At 39.6% G+C, this 25,369-nt stretch overlaps 1 protein-coding gene across 2 annotated transcripts in view; it reads right to left on the bottom strand.

The window, feature by feature from the left end:
- Nucleotides 1-6,397: 6,397 nt before the first annotated feature.
- The window catches only part of dapk3 (death-associated protein kinase 3), a 35,006-nt gene continuing 16,034 nt past the window's right edge, over nt 6,398-25,369 (bottom strand). Inside the window, exons 4-9 of one of the 2 annotated variants that reach the window (XM_063032742.1) lie at nt 20,731-20,860; nt 16,538-16,586; nt 15,898-15,924; nt 13,180-13,332; nt 12,977-13,022; nt 6,398-11,738 (exon numbers count right to left, since the gene is read on the bottom strand). In XM_063032742.1, coding sequence (XP_062888812.1) covers nt 11,196-11,738; nt 12,977-13,022; nt 13,180-13,332; nt 15,898-15,924; nt 16,538-16,586; nt 20,731-20,860 — 948 coding nt within the window. In that variant the 3' untranslated portion in view covers nt 6,398-11,195. The remainder of the gene's footprint in view (nt 11,739-12,976; nt 13,023-13,179; nt 13,333-15,897; nt 15,925-16,537; nt 16,587-20,730; nt 20,861-25,369) is intronic. The other variant, XM_063032741.1, reaches the window with a different exon arrangement.

Genomic DNA, 25,369 nt, shown 5'->3' with positions numbered 1-25,369 from the left:
TTTTCTTCCTTAAGCCCTCCTTGTACCCTGAATAGCTGATGTTCAAATGGAAGGAAGGTGAATTTCACATCAGGACATCCAAAAACACCTTACAGGTAAAAATGTATCTTGACAATGATCTTTGTAATACAGGTGATTATCACTAGATCACAACTTCAGTGAAATTGTAAGAGCATACAGTAAAGTAATTATACAGTGCAGTTTATCCATGCTGACCTGAATCAATTTGCATGCAATTTACCCATATCAAAACAGGCTCGTTATCCACATGCCTGTCCAAATGTCTTTTAAATGTTGTAATTGTACCTGCCTTTATCGTTTCCTTGGACAGCTTGTTCAATGTACCCACTAACCGGTGTGTGGAAAAGCTTGTTCAATGTACCCACTAACCGGTATGTGGAAAAGTTTGCCTCTCAAGAAGCCTTTAAATCATTCCCCTCTCACTTTAAAGTTATGCCCTCTAGTTTGACTCCCCTGTGCTGTGGAAAGACTATGACAATCCATCTTATCAAGCGGCTCATTTTATAGATCACCTCTCAACTTCCCCCACAAGGAAAAACAGTCCTTGCCTTTCCTTTTAACTCAAGCCTCCAAACTCCCCATGAATCTTCCCTGCACCCTTTCTATCGTAATCACATCCTCCTTACAGCAAGGGAGAGCATCGCCCTGGACCTGCTAGACGATAGCATCCAAGGCATTTTCCAGATTTAGCCTGGAAACATCACATTTGAAAAGATATATTTGAGAACAATGCTGGCTTTTCACTGCATATATTCAGCAGGTTTAAGCTTCTAATTATTGAAACATTCACTGGTACAAACTGAACCCATCTTGTTTTACTTAGGTGCCTCATGTTTAGTTACCAGTATAAATTTGGATTGAAAGGTTAATTGATCCCTGTAAATTACCATTTATTTTCGGGATGATAGGAGAATCAGGGTGGAGTTGAAATTAAATTAATTTAAATTCTATATTTATCATGTATTGCATGGTACTGTTGCTGCTAAATTAACAAATTTCATGACACAAGCTGAATCTGATGCAGAGAGAGTATTTGAAGAAATGCAGCACAGATTAAACGGGCCATGAAAAAAGGCCTCTGAGCCTGGTTCTCATTACACAGGTGAAAGGGGCAAATTTAAAGGAGATGAGTGGAGCAAATTGGGCGCTTGATGGGTTGCCAGGGGTGGTGGTAAAAACATACCATGATGCTGTTAAGAGGCAGTTAGTTAGACAATAGTATGCAGGAAATTGGGTGGAGTGAGAGACAGATCAGGTACACGCAGTAGAGATTTAGTTTAATTTGACATAAGCAACACACTGTGGGATGAAGGCCCAGTTCCCCTGCTGGACTGCCCCATGTTCGATAATAAGTAGTGCAACAGTGTCAAATGTCCATTCTAGTTCTCCTTTTGTAATTATAAAAGTCCCAGAGTGCCTTCAATTACGTTTCCCTCTAGCAATTTGTCCTCTCTGGTTTATCTGAATGAAAGTGTACAATGGGGATTGTGTGGGTATAAGGTGTATTATTTTCTGTTGTGAAAAATCAGTCTTCCATGAAGAGAGAACTCCAGTTATACCATTTTCACAAAAAGGCAGATCTGGAGGATCACAAACATGAGAAGATCGGCAGGTGCTGGAAATCCAAATGAGGCCACACTCAGGTTGGAGGAACAACACTTTATATTCCATCTGGGTGGCCTCCAACCTGATGGCACGAACATTAATTTCTCGAACTTCCAGTTATTGCACTCCCCCCCCCCCACACTTCACCATTCCATTTTCACCTTATCTTCTCATCTCCTTACCTGCCCATCACCTCCCAATGGTGCTCCTCCCTTTCCCTTACTTCCATGGTCTTCTGCCCTCTCCTATCAGATTCCTCTTCCAGCCCTTTATCTCTTTCACCAATCAATGTCCCAGCTCTTTACTCACCCCCTCCCCCAGTTTCACTTATCACCTACCACCTTGCAATTCTTCCTCCCCTCCCTCCAGCCTCTTACTCTGACTTCTCCTCTTTCTTTCCAGTCCTGATAAAGGGTCTCAGCACAAAACGTCACCTGTTCACTCTCTTCCATAGATGCTGCCTGACCTGCCGAGTCCCTCCAGCATTCTGTGTCCGTACATCTGGAAGCTTCACTAGAGGTCACTTTGTTACATTGACACCACCTTTGAGCTGCAAATCTGTGGCATTTGGAAAACAATTCCTTTGTAAATGACAATAGCAACACCCTGGGAAACTCATCCTAGGCTCTGAAACAAATGGTCACAAGTACGGGTAGCCACCTTTTGTAACCCTGCCCAGTAAACCAGCAGTTGATCTGCAAATATCAGTTCCTGCTGCCTCTCAAGACTAGTTTAAATTGATCATTCCAGCCACTTCAAAATTGGTACTTGCTGCATCATACACCAGGTACTCTCTTCAGTTACCTGATGAGGTGACCGTAGCCTTTGGCCACGAGCAGATATCGTCATGTCGTGCCCAACCTTCAGAGAGTGTTTCGACCCTTGACCACTACACTCTCCAGTTGGTGGAGCAGCAGTGGTTCAGCTCCTGACTTCCAGCTTAGCTCCTCTGATTTCCGTGCTACACATGGGTTCCAATCTATCTTCTCTCTCAGCAAAGCTGACAGACACTAAACAGAAGTTAGGTGCCTTCCACTGGGGAAATATTAATAAGTGTGTCACAGGCCAATCTGGCACAAAACTCATGTCCTATTACCTCAGCCTCGAGTCCACTTAATGACTCAACAAGAGCTCCCTGGAGCAGGCATTTCCAAAGATCCGTAACCAGAGGTAAAATTCCTCCACATATCAGTCTTAAATAACAAACAGAAATAGAAACCAAAGTCTGGAAACACTCATTACCTCTCATTCTTAAAAAACTCCAGATCTATTCTATTCACCAATTGAATCTATTAAGGAACTCCAGAATCTATTCACATTCCCCATAAATCATTATCCCATGAATCAATCCAGTGATGCAGGGAAGCTTCACCTCAAATATTACTCTATCCTTAACAAGGAGACTGGAACTGCATAGTACCTAGCCTCAGCATTGCCCTCTTCTAGAAAAACATTTGCACTCCATTGCTCTAGCAGAAAAAGTTCCACACTAGTTGTCTTCCTAATACTACCTAATGCTACCTCTTATTGTTAGCTCACCCCAAATCTTAATTATTCTGCTTTTCTATACTTCTTACCAAAACAGGTAACCTTGTACATTTTGGTAGGACTAATCAAAATGGGACATACATGGTAAATGGTAGGGCATTGAAGAATGCAGTAGAACAGAGGGAACTAGGAATAATAGTGCATAGTTCCCTGAAGTTGGAATCTCATGTGGATAGGGTGGTGAAGAAAGCTTTTGGTTTGCTGGCCTTTATTGATCAGAGCATTGAGTATAGGAGTTGGGATGTAATGTTGAAATTGTACAAGGCATTGGTGAGGCCAAATTTGGAGTATTGTGTACAGTTTTGGTCACCGAATTATAGGAAAGATGTCAACAAAATAGAGAGAGTACAGAGAAGATTTACTAGAATGTTACCTGGGTTTCATCACCTGAGTTACAGAGAAAGGTTGAACAAGTTGGGTCTTTATTCTCTGGAACGTAGAAGGTTGAGGGGGGACTTGATAGAGGTATTTAAAATTATGAGGGGGATAGATAGAGTTGACGTGGATAGGCTTTTTCCATTGAGAGTGGGGGAGATTCAAACAAGAGGACATGAGTTGAGAGTTAAATGTATAAAAAGTTTAGGGGTAACACGAGGGGGAACTTCTTTACTCAGAGAGTGGTAGCTGTGTGGAACGAGCTTTCAGCAGAAGTGGTTGAGGCAGGTTCGATGTCATCATTTAAAGTTAAATTAGACAGCGATATGGACAGGAAAGGAATGGAGGGTTATGGGCTGAGTGCTGGTCGGTGGGACTAGGTGAGAGTAAGAGTTCAGCACAGACTGGAAGGGCCGAGATGGCCTGTTTCCATGCTGTAATGTTTATATGGTTATATTATTTGCCATTAATTCACTCAGTCTGTGGCCCTTTATAGGCATTGCACATCATTCTCAATTTGCTTTCACATTATTTGTGTCTATGTGGTTAGGCCACATCTGAAGTATTACAAAGTGTTCTGGTTGCCCACTGTAGGAAGGACGTTGAGGCTTTGGAGAGGGCATAGAAGAGGTTTACTGGGATGCTGCCTGCTTTAGAGGGCATGTGCTATCATGAGAGCCTGGGTAATCTTGGGTTATTTTCTCTGGAGCAGCAGAGGCTGAGGGGAGATCTGACTGAGGCTTATACAATTATGAGAGGCATAGATAGAGTAGACAGGGAGTATCTGTTTCCCAGGGTTGAAATGTCTAATACCTCATGATATGCATTGGGGGGTGGGGGAGTGTTAGATTCAAAGGGATGTGACGTTTACATGGGCATGTGAATGTGAGGAAGATGGAGGGATATGGACATTGTGTAGATAGGAGGGATTAGTGTTTGGATGTTTGTGATTTGCTCTTTAGCTGGTTTCTCACAATGTTGTGGGCTGAAGGGCCTGTTCCCATTCCATTCTAAGTATTCAAGTTTGCAAATAATACATATGATTCTTCAAAGGCAATACAAAAATAGTTCAGCAGTGATCCCTCTAGGCTTCTACCAGTTACAACATGCCATGCAGAAAAATATCTCCCTTTTATCCCCACACATTTTCAGTCACTCGATCAACCCTCTATCCATATCCTACCCAAAACACTCCACATTGCACAGAAACCTTTCATTATTAAATGCAGTCGAAATTCACGGCCTTTACCCAGTTATACCCCATTTTGCTTCTTGTGTAACGAACAAATTTGACAATATCTTGGGGGGGGGGTGCAGGAGTAGTAATTATTTGCATGAGTTTCCCAAAGATTACTCAGTGAAGGTAAGACAAGAAGATATAGGACCCAATGAGGCAGTTCATTCCATCATGACTGATTTATTATCCCCCTCAACCCCATTCTCTTCCCTTCTCCCTGTAATCTTCAACACCCTGACTAATCAAGAACCTATCAACCTCTAAATATACTCAATGACTTGGTCTCCACAACTGTTTGTGGCAATGAATTCCACAGATTCACTACTCTCTGGCTAAAGAAATTGAAGAGGAGAGAAGAGAGTGAGCCTTACATTTTACTGAGGCAGTGGGAAATATAAACAGGGGGGAGGCTGCTCCCTGTAATATCAACATCTCTCAGAGCAGTTGCTGTACCAAGCTGTTTTGCCTCTGTATATGCAAACACGAGGAATACTGCAGATGCTGGAAATTATGAGCTGACTGAACACCTACGCTCTGTCTGCCAGAGAAAGCAGGATCTCCCAGTGGCCACACATTTTAATTCCACATCCTATTCCCATTCTGATATGTCTATCCACTGCCTCCTCTGCTGTAAAGATGAAGCCACACTCAGGTTGGAGGAACAACACCTTATATTCCATCTGGGTAGCCTCCACCCTGATGGCATAAACATTGAGTTCTCTAACTTCCACTAATGCCCCACCTCCCTCTCGTACCCCATCTATTACTTATTTATATACACACATTCTTTCTCTCTCTCTCTCTCTCTCTCCTTTTTCTCCCTCTGACTATACCCCTTGCCCATCCTCTGGGTTCCCCCCGTTTCCCCTTTTCCTTCTCCCTGGGCCTCCTGTCCCATAATCCTCTCATATCTCTTTTGCCAGTCACCTGTCCAGCTCTTGGCTCCATCCCTCCCCCTCTTGTATTCTCCTATCATTTTGGATCTCCCCCTCTCAAATCTCTTACTAGCTCTTCCTTCAGTTAGTCCTGACGAAGGGTCGCGGCCCAAAAAATGTCGACTGTACCTCTTCCTAGAGATGCTGCCTGGCCTGCTGCGTTCACCAGCAACTTTGATGTGTGTTGCTTGCCTCTGTATACAGTGATTTCTATGGTGCAATGATAAAAAATCAGTGAGGGTTGCTTAAGACATGCCAGATTTCAGTAGATTCACAAGATTCTAGTAGTCTTATAGTTTAACAAGCTTAAACATCAGTCCACCTTTTCTTATTGCTCCAAATACACCGTTTGTCAATTTTCTTTATAAGCCATTAGTCTTTGCTCTCCACACCTCTTTCTGCAACATTGCCCTGTATGTCAAAAGCATTCAATTTATATAAAATAAATTAGTTTATTGATGCATGGTAATCTCATGAAGATGCTCATGTAGAGACAAGTACAAGGTGGTGTCTAGTACCCGAGACAGGAGACAAGTTCCATGCCACTGATCAGCTGAACATGAAAAGTCCTCAGAGGATCACAAGGTACATTTTTGGGAGGGATCAGCAATGAAACATCTGCAGTAACCTCATCTTAGTGACCTATTATAAATAGTATGCAAATATAAAAATGCCACCATATTTTGTGTAAAAAGTTTATTATAAAATGTTAAAGAAATGAGCCTTGATCACCTTAAACAGTAAAATACTTTGTTCATAGCTCTTAAAATGTGATGCATACAAATAGCAACTAATGATCAAAGTTTACAGTAAAGGAAATTCGAAGTGGTTTTAAATACATGCATCATATGCACTAGTTGGTGTATAACATGCCCACTAATGCATTAGACAGTGAAGCCACAAGATTAAACACTAAATGCTTGATAGATAAAAAAGCTTTGTCTCTCTCCCCCATCATCCCTAGTAAATATCGCATATTTCATTAGTCAATGTCCCATTTGTTTCAAATAGTGTAGAAAGTTTAATCACATGTAGAAAGTTTCTCCCATAGAAGTTGTGTTCATTGAAATAATATTGGCAAGTTTTGTTGCACCATAACCAGTAGTCAGGTGAGGAAGCTAGCTGACATCAAGCATCCAAACACAGGGCAGATAACTGCTTACCCCTAAGTGGGGCCTTACACCCATTGAAAAGGGTTTTAAATAGGAGAACCTCTTGGGTGTAGCTATTAGTTTTAACCACCACTCACTGAAGCAAATGCATGGACAAGTGGTTAATATTTTCCTCAAGTGACCTTTTCAAGTATACAAATACAACTCAGAAAAGTTCATTTCCATTTGCACTGAAAATTGAAGAAGTGGAACCTACACCGGCAGGAAGGTTGATTCTACGTATATTTAAAAAGGAAGCTGAATAAGAGGCACAGCTCATGTTGATAAGGTTCAATGATGGTAAAAGCTGGACAATCTGCTGTGTAAACAAAGACTTGATAGATCAAACATCATTTACAGCCCAGAAAAATACTTATTTTGCTGTATTGAATGACTTGGACTCTGCTCATTAAATATGAATTGGTTTAATTATCTATGCTAGTCTACAGATAACTTCTCCAGTGCTGGGTGGGTGAAAATGTTGCCCACTTTTTCTTTCATTATGCAAATAAGTATAATTTGTTCCTCAAAAGTATGTTACACTTGCAACCCATCAAGTGCTGGTTTGATTCCAGAGTGTATACCTTGGTACTAAACAGCTGCTTAAAATGCAACAGGATGAACTTGACTGGTTACAGAATACACTTGACACTGAATGAGACTGTATCCTGGAACTCATGACTTGCTTAGACTGACCAAGTCATTTCATATAACTCAGGATAGTTGAAACAAACTATAGCAAGATTTGCTGTAGCTACAGAAAGTCAGGATTTGTCGCAAATTGTCTTTAACTGGTTCGTACATTAGTCTAAATTTATACACAAAGCATTTTTTCAAATCATTTAAAATATTATCCCAATAGTATTCTGCTGCAAGTTGATAGGCTATTAAATTACTAGGTAAATCCGTTTTATTGAAGGTTGGGTTACACAGGATAATCAATAAATCAAAGATCTGAGGGTAATGAAGGTCACTGTTGTAATATAGAAAATGCAGAAGTCATTTTGTGCGTAGCATGCTTTCACAGATAAGGTTATAATGATTCTGTCATGGTGAGGATGGGGCACAGGGTCCATAGAAATCTAATTAACGCTTTCCTATTCAAAGTATCAGGGTAGACTAATTTATCATTTTCCTCAATTTTAATTAACTGAATTCTAATAATGAATTTAGATTATTGATCAGATAAAATTAATGGCAAGATTAATGTACTGCCAGATCAATTGGATGGAAAACAAAATGTGATTTTAAACAAAACAGTACAAAGATTTAAAATTACAGCATTGAAAAGTTCATTCTCAGAGGTAGTATCCCAGTACAACATCCCAATAGAATTCTGCTCTTCTCTTCTGAACAGCCAGCATTGAATACAGGCAGAACAGCTCAGCTATTCAACAGGTCTGAACCCAGTGTCAGGATATTTGACTGTAGGGAGGTAACATCACTAATATCCAAATGGGCGTAATCACAGGAATTGCTAGAAAGCGGATGCTGGAATATTCCCTCAGTTTTTCTCCTTGACATGTAGGTTGCTGACAAATCAATCTAGTACGTTTCCATTCTCTCCGGCTGAGTGCTGGGTAGGCGGTTGAAGATGTGCAGTCTGGTGGTCTTTTCCAACACTGAACAGTCATTTTTAATTCTATCATGATTCTCCAGTACTGGGGGGATAATTAGCACATCAACACACATTAATAGATTGGAGTTTAAGATGTTTCCATATTGACCTATGCTATGAAGATCACAGTTCTGTGATTTTCAAGAACTGCATTATGCATTAAAACAATTAAAGGTGCTTTTAGCATTCAGCTGAATAAATATGAACTTTGCAGTGTAGACAATGCCAAGACTTGATGTGCATATAATACATCTGGTCACATTCATTTTGTCCAGCAACTACCTCATACTACTGTGCAGGATTCAAGTCTTAAAACAAAGTATGCATGTGGAATGTACAGTGACTTAGCTCACAGAACAAATTAATATTTTGCTATATATATTCCAGGATAGAGAGAATGGAAACCCAGAATTTTAAACATCCAGAAGCTAAACAGTTTTAGCTCTGTATTGAACATCAAGACAAAGTGATAGGGTGATATTGCTGACAATACAGATCAATCCTGATCACAACTGAGTGTTGCACTAAAAAATCTGTTCAATGCAAAAGCAAATAATGTGACCAAAATGGACTTACCACAAGAGTACTCAATTACTCGAAGAAATTTTTCTCTTCCCGCTGTTTGGCATTCAAGTATATTTTACTCAAACAGTCCAAGAATAGTTAATACCTGTGTGGCTGCTCTCCACAAATTAGACCCATCAACAAAACTAATTTCCTAACTTCAAATTCTTGGAATTGTTACTGTTTATTATTGCATGGAAAGTAATGCATTGCGTGCAAATGATGTTAACTGGACATTTAAACATTAAGACTAGATCAAAAGAAAGTTGCACAGTGCACTACACTGAAGTTCTTTACATCACAAATTATAAATAAAGATTTAACTTGCTTATACCAAAGCTCAAAGGAAATCAAGTTAATGCCATATTAAATGTTAAGACAATATTGTTGTACAAATAATAGTACAAAAAAATGAAATATTTTAGCCACTAAAGTTACAAAAGATCAAAAGGAGGTGGGAAGGGAATGGCAGCAAATATCTCTTGCAATAGTTTCAGTGAAATAGGTGCAGTACCACTGACTGCAGTGGACCCCTCTCATGCATGGCACATTGAAACACCAGCTACTTACAGGTAATTCTTTCTTATAAGAACTTGCACAAAGTTACTAGTCAATACAACCTTTAAAATATTTAGTGAAAACTGAACCACAAATTGAGCTGGTGGAAAAATGTTTATATTTTGTGAGCAAAGGTCATCCCTTTCACACAAAGGAGGCACATGTTAGAAATCTGAAAATAAGCAAAGGATGCCTTTTCAGAGGATGCTTTTTCAGAGGATGCTATGTTCTGATACACTTAAAAGGGAACAATGGAATTTTTGGAGATCTCAGCAGTCATTCTGCAAGAGGTAGTCAGGTTCAATAACTTGTGGAATTTAAATTTGGTATCAAATCATTGCTTGTTCTGCTACTCGACTTCTGCTAGCTGAAAGATAGCTGGACTATTGTCCCAGGCACAGGAAATATTAACTTTGCTGCCAAAACTTAAAGCTGTTCATAACTATATAAATGTCTAAATAACGTTTCCATAACACCTTTGTGTAGCAATGAACAAAGCATTTCATTACTGAGATTCAAACGAAAACCCATTTCAACTCATTCTTCATTAGTACCGAGTCAGTGTCATAACATCCAAATTAAGAGATCTACAGGCAACAAAAGCCTAGACCAGCTAAATAAACCCAATGTCAGAATATTTTAAAGGAAATGCAAGAGAGCTGCCCGTTGGACTCTAGAGAATTGGACCTGAACTTGCAATAAGACAGAAGCAGTAATAGATTCGCCCCAACACCCATCATCTCCTCACTACCGAAAACAAGGCAGCTGCTCAGAGAATTTGGCATTTATGCTGTCTGCCCACATCCACAATTCAATCTGCCAATCAGAATTAGCAGTGAGTATTGCAAAAGGTTTACTCTCCCTACTGAAGCAGTGAAGCAAATGCCAGTGTGTAAAACAAGAAGATTTTCCTTCAAAATCAGAAACAAGTACATTTGGTCCTTAGTTTCACTAATCACACTACTGTAGTCATTGATGCAAATCATGCATCTGGTCTTTTCTCAAGATTTTGCTATTTCTCCAGTGAATATCAACTCATGCAAATAGGAAGTTCTCTTAACTGTTTCATATGTAACCATTTTAGATTATAGAAGGGATTGCTTCAAAAGACTCGGGCCTGACAACAACTCAGTCATCCAATTACATTAGTTATTCCTGTCAGCAAAAGATCCAAATAATTTCAGAAAAAGTAAAGATTGGGATGGTGGGTGAGGAGGGTGTTTGAATTTTGTCCAAAAGAAAGCACATCTCTCAGAACAAATAAATGCCCTCCCTGCCAATAGGTGTTGGGAAGGAAATTGTGCTCAAATACCTTGGAACACAAATACTCAAATGTAGCAAAAGCAATGCCAATAGCAGCATGCACTGCTAGTGATTGGGAATCCACTGACAGGTCATTACTCCTCAGGGATTTAACAAAAAAATTCATTTAACAATAACCCTTCAGGAGGGCCAGAATAAAGATAAACTCAGTCTGAAAACACTCTAGTTTGTGAACTGTGGCTGAAGCCAAATTCCAATTTGGCAGAGTTGCAGATAATGAACTGGCTCAGGAGGTTCACATTTTTCCAACCGAATGGCACCTAACGCATTCCTCCATGTCGGCCGTCGTTTCCAATCCCTCCTTTCATTCCCTCCTGCTCCACAGACTTCAAGAGTTCCTCAACCCACTTCAGTTCTGCAGTTAATGCATCATAACGGGTTTCTAGTTTAGTATATTTTCGCTTTAGGATGTTGGTAGACAGCATGGTTGATTTGACTTCATCCTGCGCCTGCTTCCTCAAGGTTTCTGTCTTACGTAACTCATTTTTAATGTGCCCAAGGTCCTGGCTGATGCTTTCATTCTCTTCTTTATACCAAGATTCCTTTTCATCATAAATAGAAACAAGGGCATCAATGTCCTCCTTGAAGGACTTCTTGTTTCTCACCAGCTCCTGAATGCTTTCTTCTACTGCAGTGATTTCTTCTAGCACTTTGGAGAATCTCTCAAAGTTGACGTAGGTGTTGTTTGGAGGCATGCTGGAGTGTGATTTGATTGTGTACTCCTTGAGGCGTGTTGTCTTCAGTCTACGACGCTCTGGCTTCTTGCCGTTATCCTCCCGTCTCACATTCCTTCTCTTGATCACCTGCAGATGGGTGAAGAGGCATCAGATGTTAGATTGGGTACTTCATCATTAATAGTCATAGTCATACTTTATTGATCCCGGGGGAGATTGGTTTTCTTTGCAGTTGCACCATAAATAATTAAATAGTAATATGTAAATTATGCCAGGAAATAAGTCCAGGACCATCCTATTGGCTCAGGGTGTCTGACCCTCCAAGGGAGGAGTTGTAAAGTTTGATGGCCACAGGCAGGAATGACTTCCTATGACGCTCAGTGTTGCATCTAGGTGGAATGAGTCTCTGGCTGAATGTACTCCTGTGCCCAACCAGTACATTATGTAGTGGATGGGAGACATTGTCAAAGGTGGCATGCAACTTGGACAGCATCCTCTTTTCAGACACCACTGTCAGAGAGTCCAGTTCCATCCCCACAACATCACTGGCCTTACGAATGAGTTTGATGATTCTGTTGGTGTCTGCTACCCTCAGCCTGCTGCCCCAGCACACAACAGCAAACATGATCGCACTGGCCACCACAGACTTGCAATCTATTGCAAGGCACGTAACTGAACCTACTTGCATGCATTGCATACTTCCACATTTCTAAATATCATTATACTGTCCAAACAGTATAAACAAGCTCTGATACCTGAATACCAACTCACTTTAGTTTACTGATCTACTCTGGCTGAGGAAATGAATTTCAGGGTAGTATATAATGACAAGCTTCAAAGTAAACTTATTATCGAGCTCCTCAGGTTGAAACTTACATCCTTATTTTCAAATCTATTTATTCCATCTGTAACTTTTTCTAATGCTTCAAATTTCAGGACTATACTCTGTCACCTCAGATTTTTTTTATAGTTTGAGATGACTGGAACTTAAATTCTGACATTTTCTCCATACCAGGTAATTAACACTTTGCATCTTTTACATTCTCAATTTTGAGTAACTATCTTGCAATCTTCTATGTGACTAGAAACCACATATTTATAACTAACTTGCAGACGACTTACCATATTAAAATAGTGGTTGGGGCGGGGGGGGGAAGAGATAAAACTTTGGCATGTTGTAATACTTTAGTGATAGTACTAAACAGAGGTAGTGTTCTGGGGTGAATCATACTGCTTGAACATCACTACAGGCCTTTGTTAGTACTTTTCTGGTCATTTAGCAACAACACAACCAAGTAAGCTGTGTTCCCCACAGAATATCAAAATGTAATTATTGGACCTCTAGGATACAAGCACAAAATAATTACCTTAATCCATGGATGTTCAAGACTATCGCCAATGGTCATTCGTTTTCTGAAAGAAAGGCAAAAGATGAAAAATTGCACATGTATTGATGGAGACTCAGGTCTCCACTTTCCCTAACTGATCAATCAAAGTACTCTGTCCATTACAGGCACATTACAGATACTTGCATTTGCCGACCATTAACTTGGCAAAAGGTGGTTCTTACTTGGGGTCTTTCACCAGAAGCCTGCGGATGAAATCCTTTGCCAGTTCACTGGTGTTACTGAAGTACTCTTCATCAAAGTCATAGTTCACAGCAGAAATGTTTGTCAGGGTTTCTTGCTTGGTTTCACCAAGGAATGGAGAAGCACCACTCAAACTGAAAATTAGAGGGAAGAATTGCACTTAATATCAACACATCATTCCATCAGCTGTCTCTTCTGAAAATATTAAGGACAGTACACCTTTGAACCATAAAGACAAATAATTTTAAGAATATAGCAGGAATATGGCAGATTCACTTCTAATTTGTAAGGAAAATATATTGAAAATTCAGTTTTCTGGTAAAGGTTTCAGAAATCCAAATCACATGTCATGCCAGAAAAAAGAACTTGCCTCAAAGACAGAAGAGACAGGGAAATACTTCAACTGTTTCATACCAACCAGTAAAAAGTATTAACAATCACAAGCAGGGCATTGTGAAAAACTGGTGTAAATGGAAGTTACTTTGTGATTTAGTTTCATGGGGGAGTAGCAAGAGAATCCAACACAACAGTGATTACATGAAATAGAAAAATTAAAGTCTAAGATTAAGTGTTTTAATACGAGTACAAGGAAAAACAAAGGATTAGTAACAAAGTATTTGGTTAAGCCAAGCCAATCAACAAACATACCTATGGAAGATTTAAAAAAATCAGACAGTTTTCAGATTTCATAATCAGGCCCAAGCCAATTCTGTATGGAAGTCCCAACTAACAATATCTACAATGTACCACTTCTATAGTCCCTTACCTCAAGATCCTCTTTGCACTTACCGCAAACCTATGCCCTATATTATTAAGCACCTCTGCCAAAGGAAAGGTTTCTGCTCTCTACAACCCACCTTTGCCCCTCAATTTTAAATCCGGTGCCCCCCTCAGCCCACACTGTTTCAGGGAAATCAGACCCAGCCTCTCCAGTCTTTCCTCACACTGAAACATTCCGCCCCAGGCAATGACCTGGCAAACCTCCTCTGCGCCCTCTCCAGTACAATTTCATTCCTTTTAAGTGTACTGGCTAGAACTGTACATGATACTTCAGTGACCCAAAACCATATGTGTTGTTTTTTTTTAAATTGAACCAAGATCTCTCTGCACTTATACTCCATCTTGATTAATGAAGACAAGCATCCCATTTTTCACCACTATCTACTTGTACTGTCACCTCCAAAGATCCCTGAACTTGTACACCAAGGTTTTTTCATTCCACTATACCCCCAAGGCCCCTACCATTCGTGGTACAAATCCTACCTTGTACTCGTTGGAATTTAGAAGATTGAGGGGGGATCTGATTGAAACGTATAAGATCCTAAAGGGATTGGACAGGCTAGATGCAGGAAGATTGTTCCCGATGTTGGGGAAGTCCAGAACGAGGGGTCACAGTTTGAGGATAGAGGGGAAGCCTTTTAGGACCGAGATTAGGAAAAACTTCTTCACACAGAGAGTGGTGAATCTGTGGAATTCTCTGCCACAGCAAATTGTTGAGGCCAGTTCATTGGCTATGTTTAAGAGGGAGTTAGATATGGCCCTTGTGGCTACGGGGATCAGGGGGTATGGAGGGAAGGCTGGGGCGGGGTTCTGAGTTGGATGATCAGCCATGATCATAATAAATGGCGGTGCAGGCTCGAAGGGCTGAATGGCCTACTCCTGCACCTATTTTCTATGTTTTCTATGTTAATGAGAAGTCAGAGCATTTATCAGGATTAAATGCCATCTGCTATTTCCCTGCCCAATTTACCAACTGATAAAGATTATTCTGTAGCCCAAGATTACTTTCATCATAATCAATAACAATGTTCATATCCTCTGCAAAGTTTATTAATCATATCACATCCAGGTTCTCAATGTAGATAACAAACAGCAAAGGTCTCAGCACTGATCTCTGTGGTAGACTCCTAATCACGGGCTTCCATTCACAACAATAGCTCACCATCACCCTCTGCCTCCCATTTGTAAACATTAATAAATTAATAAAACAGGACCTCCCACCAAATCTGGCAATTACTGCTCATCAATCATTCCCACTTAATTTTCCCTATTTGTTTGAAGCAGCTGCTTCTCAACTAATTGCAGGAATACAGGGCAAGATTACACCACATCCCACAAGTAATATTGGAGCAAAATTGGGTAAATACCTAGTAAATTACCTTAGTGACCTAATGAACTAAAATAACCCTTGGTTGGCACTTAGCCCCTACCAAAAAACATCCCAGTTATGATTTCTGGTTTAACTTGATTCAGCTAACCTCAAGATTATTAACAAAGCACTATAATTGGCATTGACAGTTTTAGGCAGAAAGTGAAATAAAAAGAAGATTCCTCACACTTCTAGCTTGTAACCAGTGATTCCCACAGGAAATTACTCATACTGGATTAGATATGGTCATTATCATCCAGGGTCAAATGCAGGAAAGGGAAAGAAGATCAGGCTTGTGCTTAAGCAGAAGACTGTGACAAAACTGCAAAGATGGGGAGAGAAGTGAACAAAAAACACAGTACAAAATCCAGTTATGCTATTGGGCATCCAGGAATGCTTTTGAGCTGCAGTCATGAATTTTGAAATTGCTCCATGATCTCAACTGTTTTCATTGTTTTTATTGCCCTCAAGGAAAATACTTCTGCAAAACCAAACACGAATTGCAGATTGAGTCACGCAAGTTGAGGCATAACAGCATTGATATACTTACAGAATGTAAGTGATAACACCAATGCTCCTGTAGCAAAGGAAAAATAAGATTTGGTTAGTCTAGAATATTCTGCACAAGTCTCAATGTAGAATCAGTACTAGGATGTGTGATATGCTAAGTTACTTTAAGAAAAAGATCTAGGCAAATATGCTTGTAATTCTGTACATACAGCGACAATAGGTGACAGCATCAATTTAGCAGCGCAGCAAAATGAGACAACAGGGCTAATCTAACGTTAGAAAGGATTCTTAATCTGTGGCAAAGATGTTATGGCACTTTTCACAATAAAGTCAACCAAGGTTCATCAAACTACTTCCGAAATCCTTAAGCCCGTAAATGTGGAAATGTAGGTAACAACTGTGCAATGCAGGCCATCAGAAGTATTCTCCATTTTTCATGTAAACTATTGAAGAATGGCACAGCTGAAACCCAAAGATATGGCTTAACCCCAGTAATGCCTCACTTAGAAACGCTGCTAAGATACTACTCCCAACACAGTGATTATTCGCAACACTCATACCCATGAATCTGTATTACAGTGTAGAATAATGCCTTCAGGAAAGGAGATTCCAGAAGGATATATCCACTTTTTTTTTATAAAAAGAAAAACAATTTCATTACAAATGTGGGATGAACTTACCACATGTCTGCTTCTAAAGCCAGAGGCTCATAATTGACTATTTCAGGGGCTAAAAAAAAAGACAAAACGATGCTCAATAAGCTGCTATTTATCAAAAAACAGGAAGGGGAGAGAGAAGGAACAAATAGTGCAGACTGTATGGTGGATAACCACAAAACAATGTTTTTTTTCTCAAACATACACATCATTACAATGGTCAACAAACTTGGAGTGATGCAGTTCTCCTTCTCATTCTTCCCTAAAAATCAAAGAATGTTTCAGACATCAATACTTGGATGTTCAGATTATTTTTGTTTAATGCTCATCATGATGAACACTTGAAACTGATTTGTGGATAAAGACAGATAAAGAATTCAATGGAATTAATTGAGGAAAGTTTAAAAACAAAGGTTAAATGGGGTTGTTGTTTGAGTAAAACACAAAAATTCCGATAAAACAAGTTCAAAGATTACAAGTCAAACATGCTCACATACATTGGCCCAGATATTCCTCTAAAGTCAAAAACAAAGATTGTGCAATTAAAAATAATGTTTATGCCAAAGATCAGACCTCACCTATTGCCAGTCCTTGAAGAATCTGACAGGAAATCCAGTTTCTAGCAGAACTTTGTTAACCCTGGAAGCACTTGATGCAAGACTCACCTTAAATGTCAATAGTTTATTGCCCAATATTCATCTCTTACTAGGCAGAAAAACAAGTTGCTTTTTACTCACAGAACTAAGACTTTGACTTGAAACTGCACTCTTTTCCACAAGATTCTGCAGACTCACTGCTCATTCAGTATATTGATCAGATAAAGAAACCTTCAACTCTATTTTACTCTGCAAAATGATTTCCAACAGGTGTATATCCACACTTAGCTCCTCTCTCGCTGCATGGCATGGAAGTGGATCACAGACACTTTCAGAGAACACATGGTGAAAGGCTAAGTCGGGCTCAGAATCCTTGACTGTCTCAGTTTACAGGGGGCCATGTTCCTTAGACGTCTCCAAGGTACAGTAACTATGCAGGCCAAGTTTAGTTCTCACTAGGTTGTGGCTCAAGACCTCAAATACAGCTTCATATACATGTCTGGACTACTTTGTCTTCAGGATCTAGATGACAGCCTCTCTCAACTTCCTGATCCGAATCATTTCAGGCTGCTACTGTTGACCTAGATCAGATCTGAGAATTTGCTACTCCCCGTGAAAGCAGCTAAGCTCTATATTCAAGGATAAAAGACAACCATTTTATTCCTTCAGCCCTTAAGACATACATTGTCAGTAGATTTGCAAAGTGCAGGCTTGTATAGGCTACATTCATATACCAGTCCTTCAAGACTTCCCATGTAATCTCCTGCCAGATGTGCCTCAGCAAGCTCCCGACTAAAGTACTATTCTCTAACGCTTCATCCAGAGTCCTCAAGCAAACTTTCCGCCTTCCATACCCCAGTACCTTATCCAATTATTTAAATTCTTGAAACAAAGTTTCTCATAGTCTGTGCTGAAATTGCAGTGCTTATCAAGAAAGCCCATCAATTTAGCTCTGAAATCTTTGCAAAATAAGATTGTGATTTGAGATTTAAAAACAGTATTGGGATGACAACACTGGCTTAAAGTAGCAAGGAATCTTTAGGCAAATGTTAAAATAACATTTAAAATGCAAATATACAATTGAGCAGACGGGATGTGCTGAAGACTGGACAGAATATAAAAGAATAACTGAGAGGTAAAATTGAAAAGGGGAGATAGAAATGCAGAAGTGATTAGTTTCTACAGAGACACACATCAAAGTTGCTGGTGTGTGTTGCTTGAATTTCCAGCATCTGCAGATTTCCTCGTGTTTGAGTTTCTACAGAGACTTGTAATAACAAAGTGAACATTGGTCCTATAGAAAGTGACTCTGGGAATGAATAATGTTAAATGAATAGACGGCAGATGAGTTAAACAAGTATTTTGATTTGGTTTCCTCAGTATACAAATTACTTTGCAGAAATATCTGTAAATTCAGGATCTGGAAGTCAAGAATATTCACTAGCATAAAGGAAGTAATACACAGAAAATTATTGGAATTTTAGGCAGACAACTCCCTGGGTCTTTGTGTTCTTCATCTTGGGTCACAAAAGAAATTCATGAGTATTAATTTTCCAAAATTCTCAATATTTGGGTACGGCTCTGTTAGAATAAGTTTGCTACTTTTCCCATTTTCCAAAAAAAAAAGGAAAGGCAAAGCAGACCACTAAAGGCCAATTGGCTTAATGTCTCTCAGGGAAAATGTGAGATGCTATTACTAAGGTCATAATAAAAGAGTACTTAGAAAATTTTAAAGTAAACCTGGTTTTGAGAGAATATTCAACCATGTACAGTGAGTGGGTAAAGGGGAACATTTACATTTAGACTTTAAGAAGCATTTCATAAGGTGCTGCATCAAAAAGTTATCAAAGGTAAAAGTTCATGGTGTTGAAGGTTATTGGATAGACGACTGGCAGCCTGAAGGATATATTTTCCAGGTTTGTGCCATAGGGATTGGAACCGAGACAAATTTAACAAATTTTAGTTAACAATTTTTTTGATTACCAAGTGGAATTGCAAGTACAGTAGTACGGAGAGTAACAGGCTGCAAAGGAACATAGATAAAATTAGTTGACTAAATACTTAAGTGTAGTATGATGGGCAGGAAACATGAGGTTGTACATTTTGGCAGGAAAAATAAAGCACATTTTGGGAGAATGCAATGCTCAAACACAGAAGCATTCTGTTGCTTGATTCACAGAAAATTAATATTCAGATACAGCAAAAAAATTAAGAAAACTAAATGTTATTTGTTATTGTGAGAATAATTGAACATAAAAGGCAGTTATGGCTCAGTTATTGGAGGACCTTGGTGAAACCCATATCAGACATACTCTTGACAATACTGGTCTAATTAAGGAAACAAGGAAATCCATTAGCAGTTCAGGGAAGGGTTACAACATGAACCATGGGTGAGTAGGTCACCTTGGGGCAAAGATTGGACAGGCTTGCCTTGCAGCTTGATTTAAAGCAAGATCCTTAAGAGTCTTTACATGGTTTATACACAGAAAATGTTGAGAATCTAGAAGTAGAGTTTGCTATTTAGAATGATGGGTCACTCATTTAACAGAATTTAAAATTCTGAAGTTGGCCTTTGGAATCCTCGTTCAAAGAGCATTGCTGACCAGAATTTTTGAATATGTTGTTGGACTGGGCAAATAATAATCTTTCAGTCTTGTAGTTTAACTTTCTTATGCTTGTTTCTATTTTTATATAGTTATCTATGTATATGCAATTGTTCAGTGTGTTTCCTAGTGGTTACAGTGCCTTTATCTTTCTGGAAGCGTCTTGTGTATCACATTACTTGAATGGGAACCAATTTATTGGTTGATTCAAACAACGGAATTTGAATGGAATTTATTGCTAATTAGCAAATTGGTACAAGGTCAAACTACGTTGGATTCCTTCTCTTTTGACGTTCTGCCTTCACCTTCCCTCACTATTAGACCTTGCTTCTGCTACTCTTTCCCAATTACGTTGTTCTCTGAGTGCATAATAAATAACCAAAAGCAACAAGTTTTATGTCTCATTCTTGACTTCCAAAGAACCCCGTATCAAAAATAGCAGATATCCAACAATATTTAAAACAGGGCAGATAGATTCTTGATTAACAGAGATGAACAGATACTTGGGCTGAGCAGAAATGCAGTGTTGACATTACAATCAGATTCATCATTATCACATTGAAAGATGGAACAGGCTTGAGGAGCAAAGGGACCCACACCTGTATGTTTCATTCGTGTCTGTTGAACATTCTCAATATCTGGGTAATCAAAGGAGTGATGCTGCTCAAAGCAGTGCAATTGCCTATCCCTCATGTTCTCACCACAGTAGCCACGAACATGGGTTAACTTCACATTGAAGGAGAAATTTACAGAAAGCAAGATGATGAACATGGGATAGCACAACAATTTGACATGGCATATCTTGCAACATCTGAAAGTGTCAGTTTCCAAACAAGTTGGCAACACCAAGCAGTAAGCTCCCACTGCCATCTCTATCAAACCTTTCATCACTGTGTCACTATCTTAATAAAGCAGTCTTCCCCTCAAATACGGTACTCAATTACTTGACTTCAACTTACATTTGTATTACAATTGTTTGAATAGCGAAGTAACTCAAGTAACCAACAGGTGTACTGACCAACAAACTCAGGGGTTCCAAAGATGTTTTTAAATTCATTCCCATCTTCAATTTTATGTGCAATACCAAAATCGATCAGCTTGATGCGGGGATTGGGAACATTTTTATCCAAAAGCATAATATTTTCAGGCTGAAAGAGATATTAAAAAGGTTTAACATAGGAGATTTTTGTACATAGAGAACAAAACCTTGAAAGCACATTTCTACTTGATAATACAAGTGCAGATGGGACCGGGGTTCCCAACCCAAGGTCCATGGACCTGTAGGTTAATGGTAAGGGTACGTAGCGTAAAAATGGTGTGAACCTCTGGTTGGGACAATTCCAAAGTCTCACCAGGTTAATTAATGCAATGTTGTTGATCTGAAATCTAGGTTCAAGCAATATCAAAATCTTAAAAAGGTAGTCTTAACATACAGTTTATTCTACACAATAATGCACAGCCAGATTTAAGGCATGAATTAAGTTGGCAGTTGATCATGAAGTTTTCAAAATCCATCTGATGGTTTTAAAGAGGCAGTACGTCCTTTCCCGTGATTTAATGTGTGGCTTGCTCTCCAATCTTATACATTACCAGCTACTTGTTTCTGCAATTACTACCATTTTTAATACAGACTAGTGCAAAACCATCACAACATTTCTGTTGGCAATGATCACCGTGCTATTTATTTTCTGGAGAGAACTGGAGAGTTCAAAAGATGTTCACGAAAATGATTCCGGAAATGAAAGGCTTAAGGAACATTTGATGTAGAGGAGATGTTTCCTACAGTGGAGAGTCTAGGACCAGGTCCCACGACCTCAGGATAGAGGGACGCCCATTTAGAACAGATGAGGAGCAATTTCTTTAGCCAGAGGGTGGTGAACCTGTGGAATTCATTGCCACAGGCAGTTCTAGAGGCCAGGTCATTGAGTATATTTAAGGCAGAGGTCAACAGATTCTGGTAAGTCAGGGCATGAAAGGTTATGGTGAGAAAGTATGAAAATGGAGTTGAGAGGGAAATGGATCAGCCATGATCAAATGGTGGAGCAGATGCAAATGGGCTGAATGGCCTAATTCTGCTCCTATGTCTTATGTGTTCAGATATCATGTATTCAAATATCGTGTTCAGTTCTAAGCTCAGTTTTTCCCTTGACCTTAACTGTCATTGCATTATCTCTGCATCCACAGTACCTTCTGCTTATCATTAGTCAATGTGCTATTATCTTTTCCTTGCTAAATTTTAAAACTTCAAGCTGAAATGGCACTATGCAACCCACTATTTTGTATAAAAACTATTGCTTTAACTTCTCCAACTTGCCAGGACATTCAGCCCAGCCCAATCAAAAATACAGTAGGTGCAGGCCCAAGATCCCTCAAGCCTACTTTACCATTCAACAAGATCATGATTATCTTCTACCTCAACCCTATATTTCTCAATTGCTATCGATTCCAGTTTTCCAGTCTTGAATGCAACCTATGAAACTTCCACAGCGAGGTAAAGGATTTTAATGATTTAATATATTTGTTGGAAAAAGTACGTGAACCTTTGCTTTCAGTAACTGATTATCCCGCTTGAACAGCAATAACTTCAATCAAACATTTCCAATAGCCACTGATCAGTTCTGCACATCGACTTGGAGGAGTTTTAGGCCATTCCTCCTTACAAAACTGCTTCAATTCTGGGATGTTAGTGGGTTTCCCTCCATGAATTGCTTGCTTCAGGTCCTTCTACAACATTTCTATAGGATTACGGTCAGGGCTTTGACTCGGCCATTCTAAATCACAAATTTTCTTCTTTTTAAAACATTCTGTTGTTGATTTACCCTTGTCTTTTAGATCATTGTCTTGTATTATCCAACTTCTATTAAAGCTTCAGATGGACTGCTACCCTGATGTTCTCCTGCAAAATGTCTTGATACAATTTTTGAATTCATTGTCCCCTCAACAATTGCAAGCAGTCCTTGGCCCTGAGACAGCAAGCAGCCCCAAACCATGATGCTCCTTCCACCATGCTGCACAGTTGGGATGACAGTTTGGTGTTGCTGTCTGGTACCCTTTTTCTCCAAACATAGCAATGTGCATTTCTGCCAAAAAGTTCAACTTTTGTTTCATCTGTCCACAGAATATTATCCCTGAAGCATTGCAGAACATCCAGCTGGTCTTTTGCAAACTTGAGATGTGCAACAATGTTTTTCCTGAAGAACAGTGGTTTCCGTGGTGTCCTTCCATGAACACCATTCTTGTTCAGTGTTTTTCTTATAGTGCAGACATGAACAGGGACTTTAGCAAGTTCTAGAGTTTTCTGCAGGTCTTTTGCTGTTACCCTTGGGTTCTTTTTCACCTCCATCAGCATTGCACGCTGAGCTCTTGGTGTGATCTTCGCAGGACGCCCACTCCTAGGGACAGCAGCAACAGTGCTGAATTTTCTCCGTTTGTAGACAATTTCTCTTACTGTGGACTGATGAACACTCAGGTCTTTGTAGCCTTTTCCAGCTTCGTACATCTCTACAATTCTTCTTCTGAGGTCCTATAAACGTTGTGATTGAGGCACGGTGCCCATAAACAGATCTTTCTTGAGAAAAGCAAGTTCTGTCAGCTTCTTTTAAATAGAGCAGAGCATCTCTACAACCCACACCTCCAATCTCATCTCATTGACTGGAACACCCGACCCCAAATAGCTTTTGTAGAAGGCATTACCCCACAGGTTCACACTTTTTCCAAAAAATACAGGTATAAATATTAGAAGAGAAGTAGAAAGAATAAAAAATAAGTTACCACAAATGGTCTAACCGGAGGGGGTCATCACTTCCCCACCTATAGGTTGACTCATTACAGAGCCTAATGGCCAAGGGCAAGAATTACTTCATCTGGAGCAGCGCAGTTGTCTTAGTCTGTTACTAAAATTGCAATGTTGACAGTTATTGATGGTTGTGTGATGGTTGACAGTTATTGTTATAAAGTATCCAAGCCCAAAGAAAAAATTCAGAGGATTAGATAGCAACAGGAAACTGATCCGGACATGACAGCTTCCTTCAGGAGTGTAAACCCACAGAAAGCATCTGGCCAAACACTGAAGACCTATACCAATCAACTGGCTGGAGTGTTTACAGATGTCTTCAAACCTCTTGCTTTGGCAGTCTGAAATAGCTAACTGTTTCAAGCAGGCTTCAAATCATACCAATCCCCAAGAAGAATGTCATAAGTTGCCTCAGTGACTATCATCCATTGTACTTACATCCACTGTGATGAAGTGTTTTGAGAGGTTGGTGATGAAACATATCAACTCCTGCCTGAGGTGCAACTTAGATCCACTCCAATTTGCCTACCGTCACAACAGGTCCACAGCAGATGACATTTCATTTGCTCTTCACTTAGCCTTGAAGCAACTGGACAGTGAAGATGCATACATCAGGATGCTCTTCATTGACTACAAATTTTCATTCAACACTATCATCCACTTGAAACTAATCAATAAACTCCTAGACCTTGGCCTCAATACCTCCTTCTGAAACTGGATCCTCTATTTCCTCACTTTCAGACCCCAGTCAGTTCAGACTAGTGACAACATCTCTTCCACATTCACTATCACCACAGGTGCACCACAAAGTTATGTGCTTCGCTCCCTACTCAACCCTTATGTCTGTGAGGCTATATACAACTCCAATACCATATTTAAGTTTGCTGATGACACTACTGTTATTGGCCAAATCAAGGCCAACATGAATGAGCATAAGAGAAACACTGAAAATCTGGCTGAATGGTCCCACAACAACCTCGCTCAATTTCAGCAAAACTAAAGAGCTAATTATCAACTACAGGAGGAGGGAAACCAGACATCCATGAGCCAGTCCTCATCAGGGGATCAGAAATGGAGAGGGTCAGCAATTTTAAATTCCTCAGTACTTTCGTTTCAAAGGATCTGTCCTGGGTCCAGCATGCAAATGCTATTACAAAGGCAGCACAGCAACACCTCTACTTCCTTAGAAGTTTATGAAAATTTGGCATGTTATCTAAAACTCTGACAAACTTCTAAAAATGTGTGGTAGAGAGTATATTGACTGGTTGCTTCATGGCCTGGTATGGAAACACTAATGCCCTTGAACAGAAAAGCCAACAAAAGGTAGTGGATACAGTCAGTCCAACACAGGTGAAGCCCTCTCCACCATTGAGCACATCTATAGAGAATGCTGTTGCAAGAAAGCAGCATCTATCGTTATCCAGGCCATGATCTCTTCTCGCTGGTATCAGGAAGGAGGTACAGGAGCCTTAGGTCCCACACTACTAGGTTCAGGAACAGTTATTGCCCCTGAACCATTAGGCTCTTGAGGCAGAGTGAATGACTTCACTCATCCCAACACTGAACTGATCCTACAACCTATGGACTCATTTTTACGGACTCTATACCTCATAAGTCTAAATACTGAGAACATATTTCTTTTCATATTTACACATTTGTTGTCTTTTGCATATTGACTGTTTATCCACTTCTATTTTTGTGCAGTTTTTCATTGATTATATTGCACTTCTTTGCATTTGCTGTGAATGCCCAGAAGAAAATGTATCTCAGGGCAATATGGTGACACATGTTCTTTGATAATAAATTTACCTTGAACTTTGAGAATGGCCACTTCCATATTTGAACATTTTAGGAAAGAACTTTT

Source organism: Mobula hypostoma, chromosome 24 (genome assembly GCF_963921235.1).
Source record: "Mobula hypostoma chromosome 24, sMobHyp1.1, whole genome shotgun sequence".
In the NCBI taxonomy this organism is placed as follows: Eukaryota; Metazoa; Chordata; class Chondrichthyes; order Myliobatiformes; family Myliobatidae; genus Mobula; species Mobula hypostoma.
Note: the sequence above shows the minus strand (reverse complement) of the source record. Positions and strands in the feature narration are given on the sequence as shown.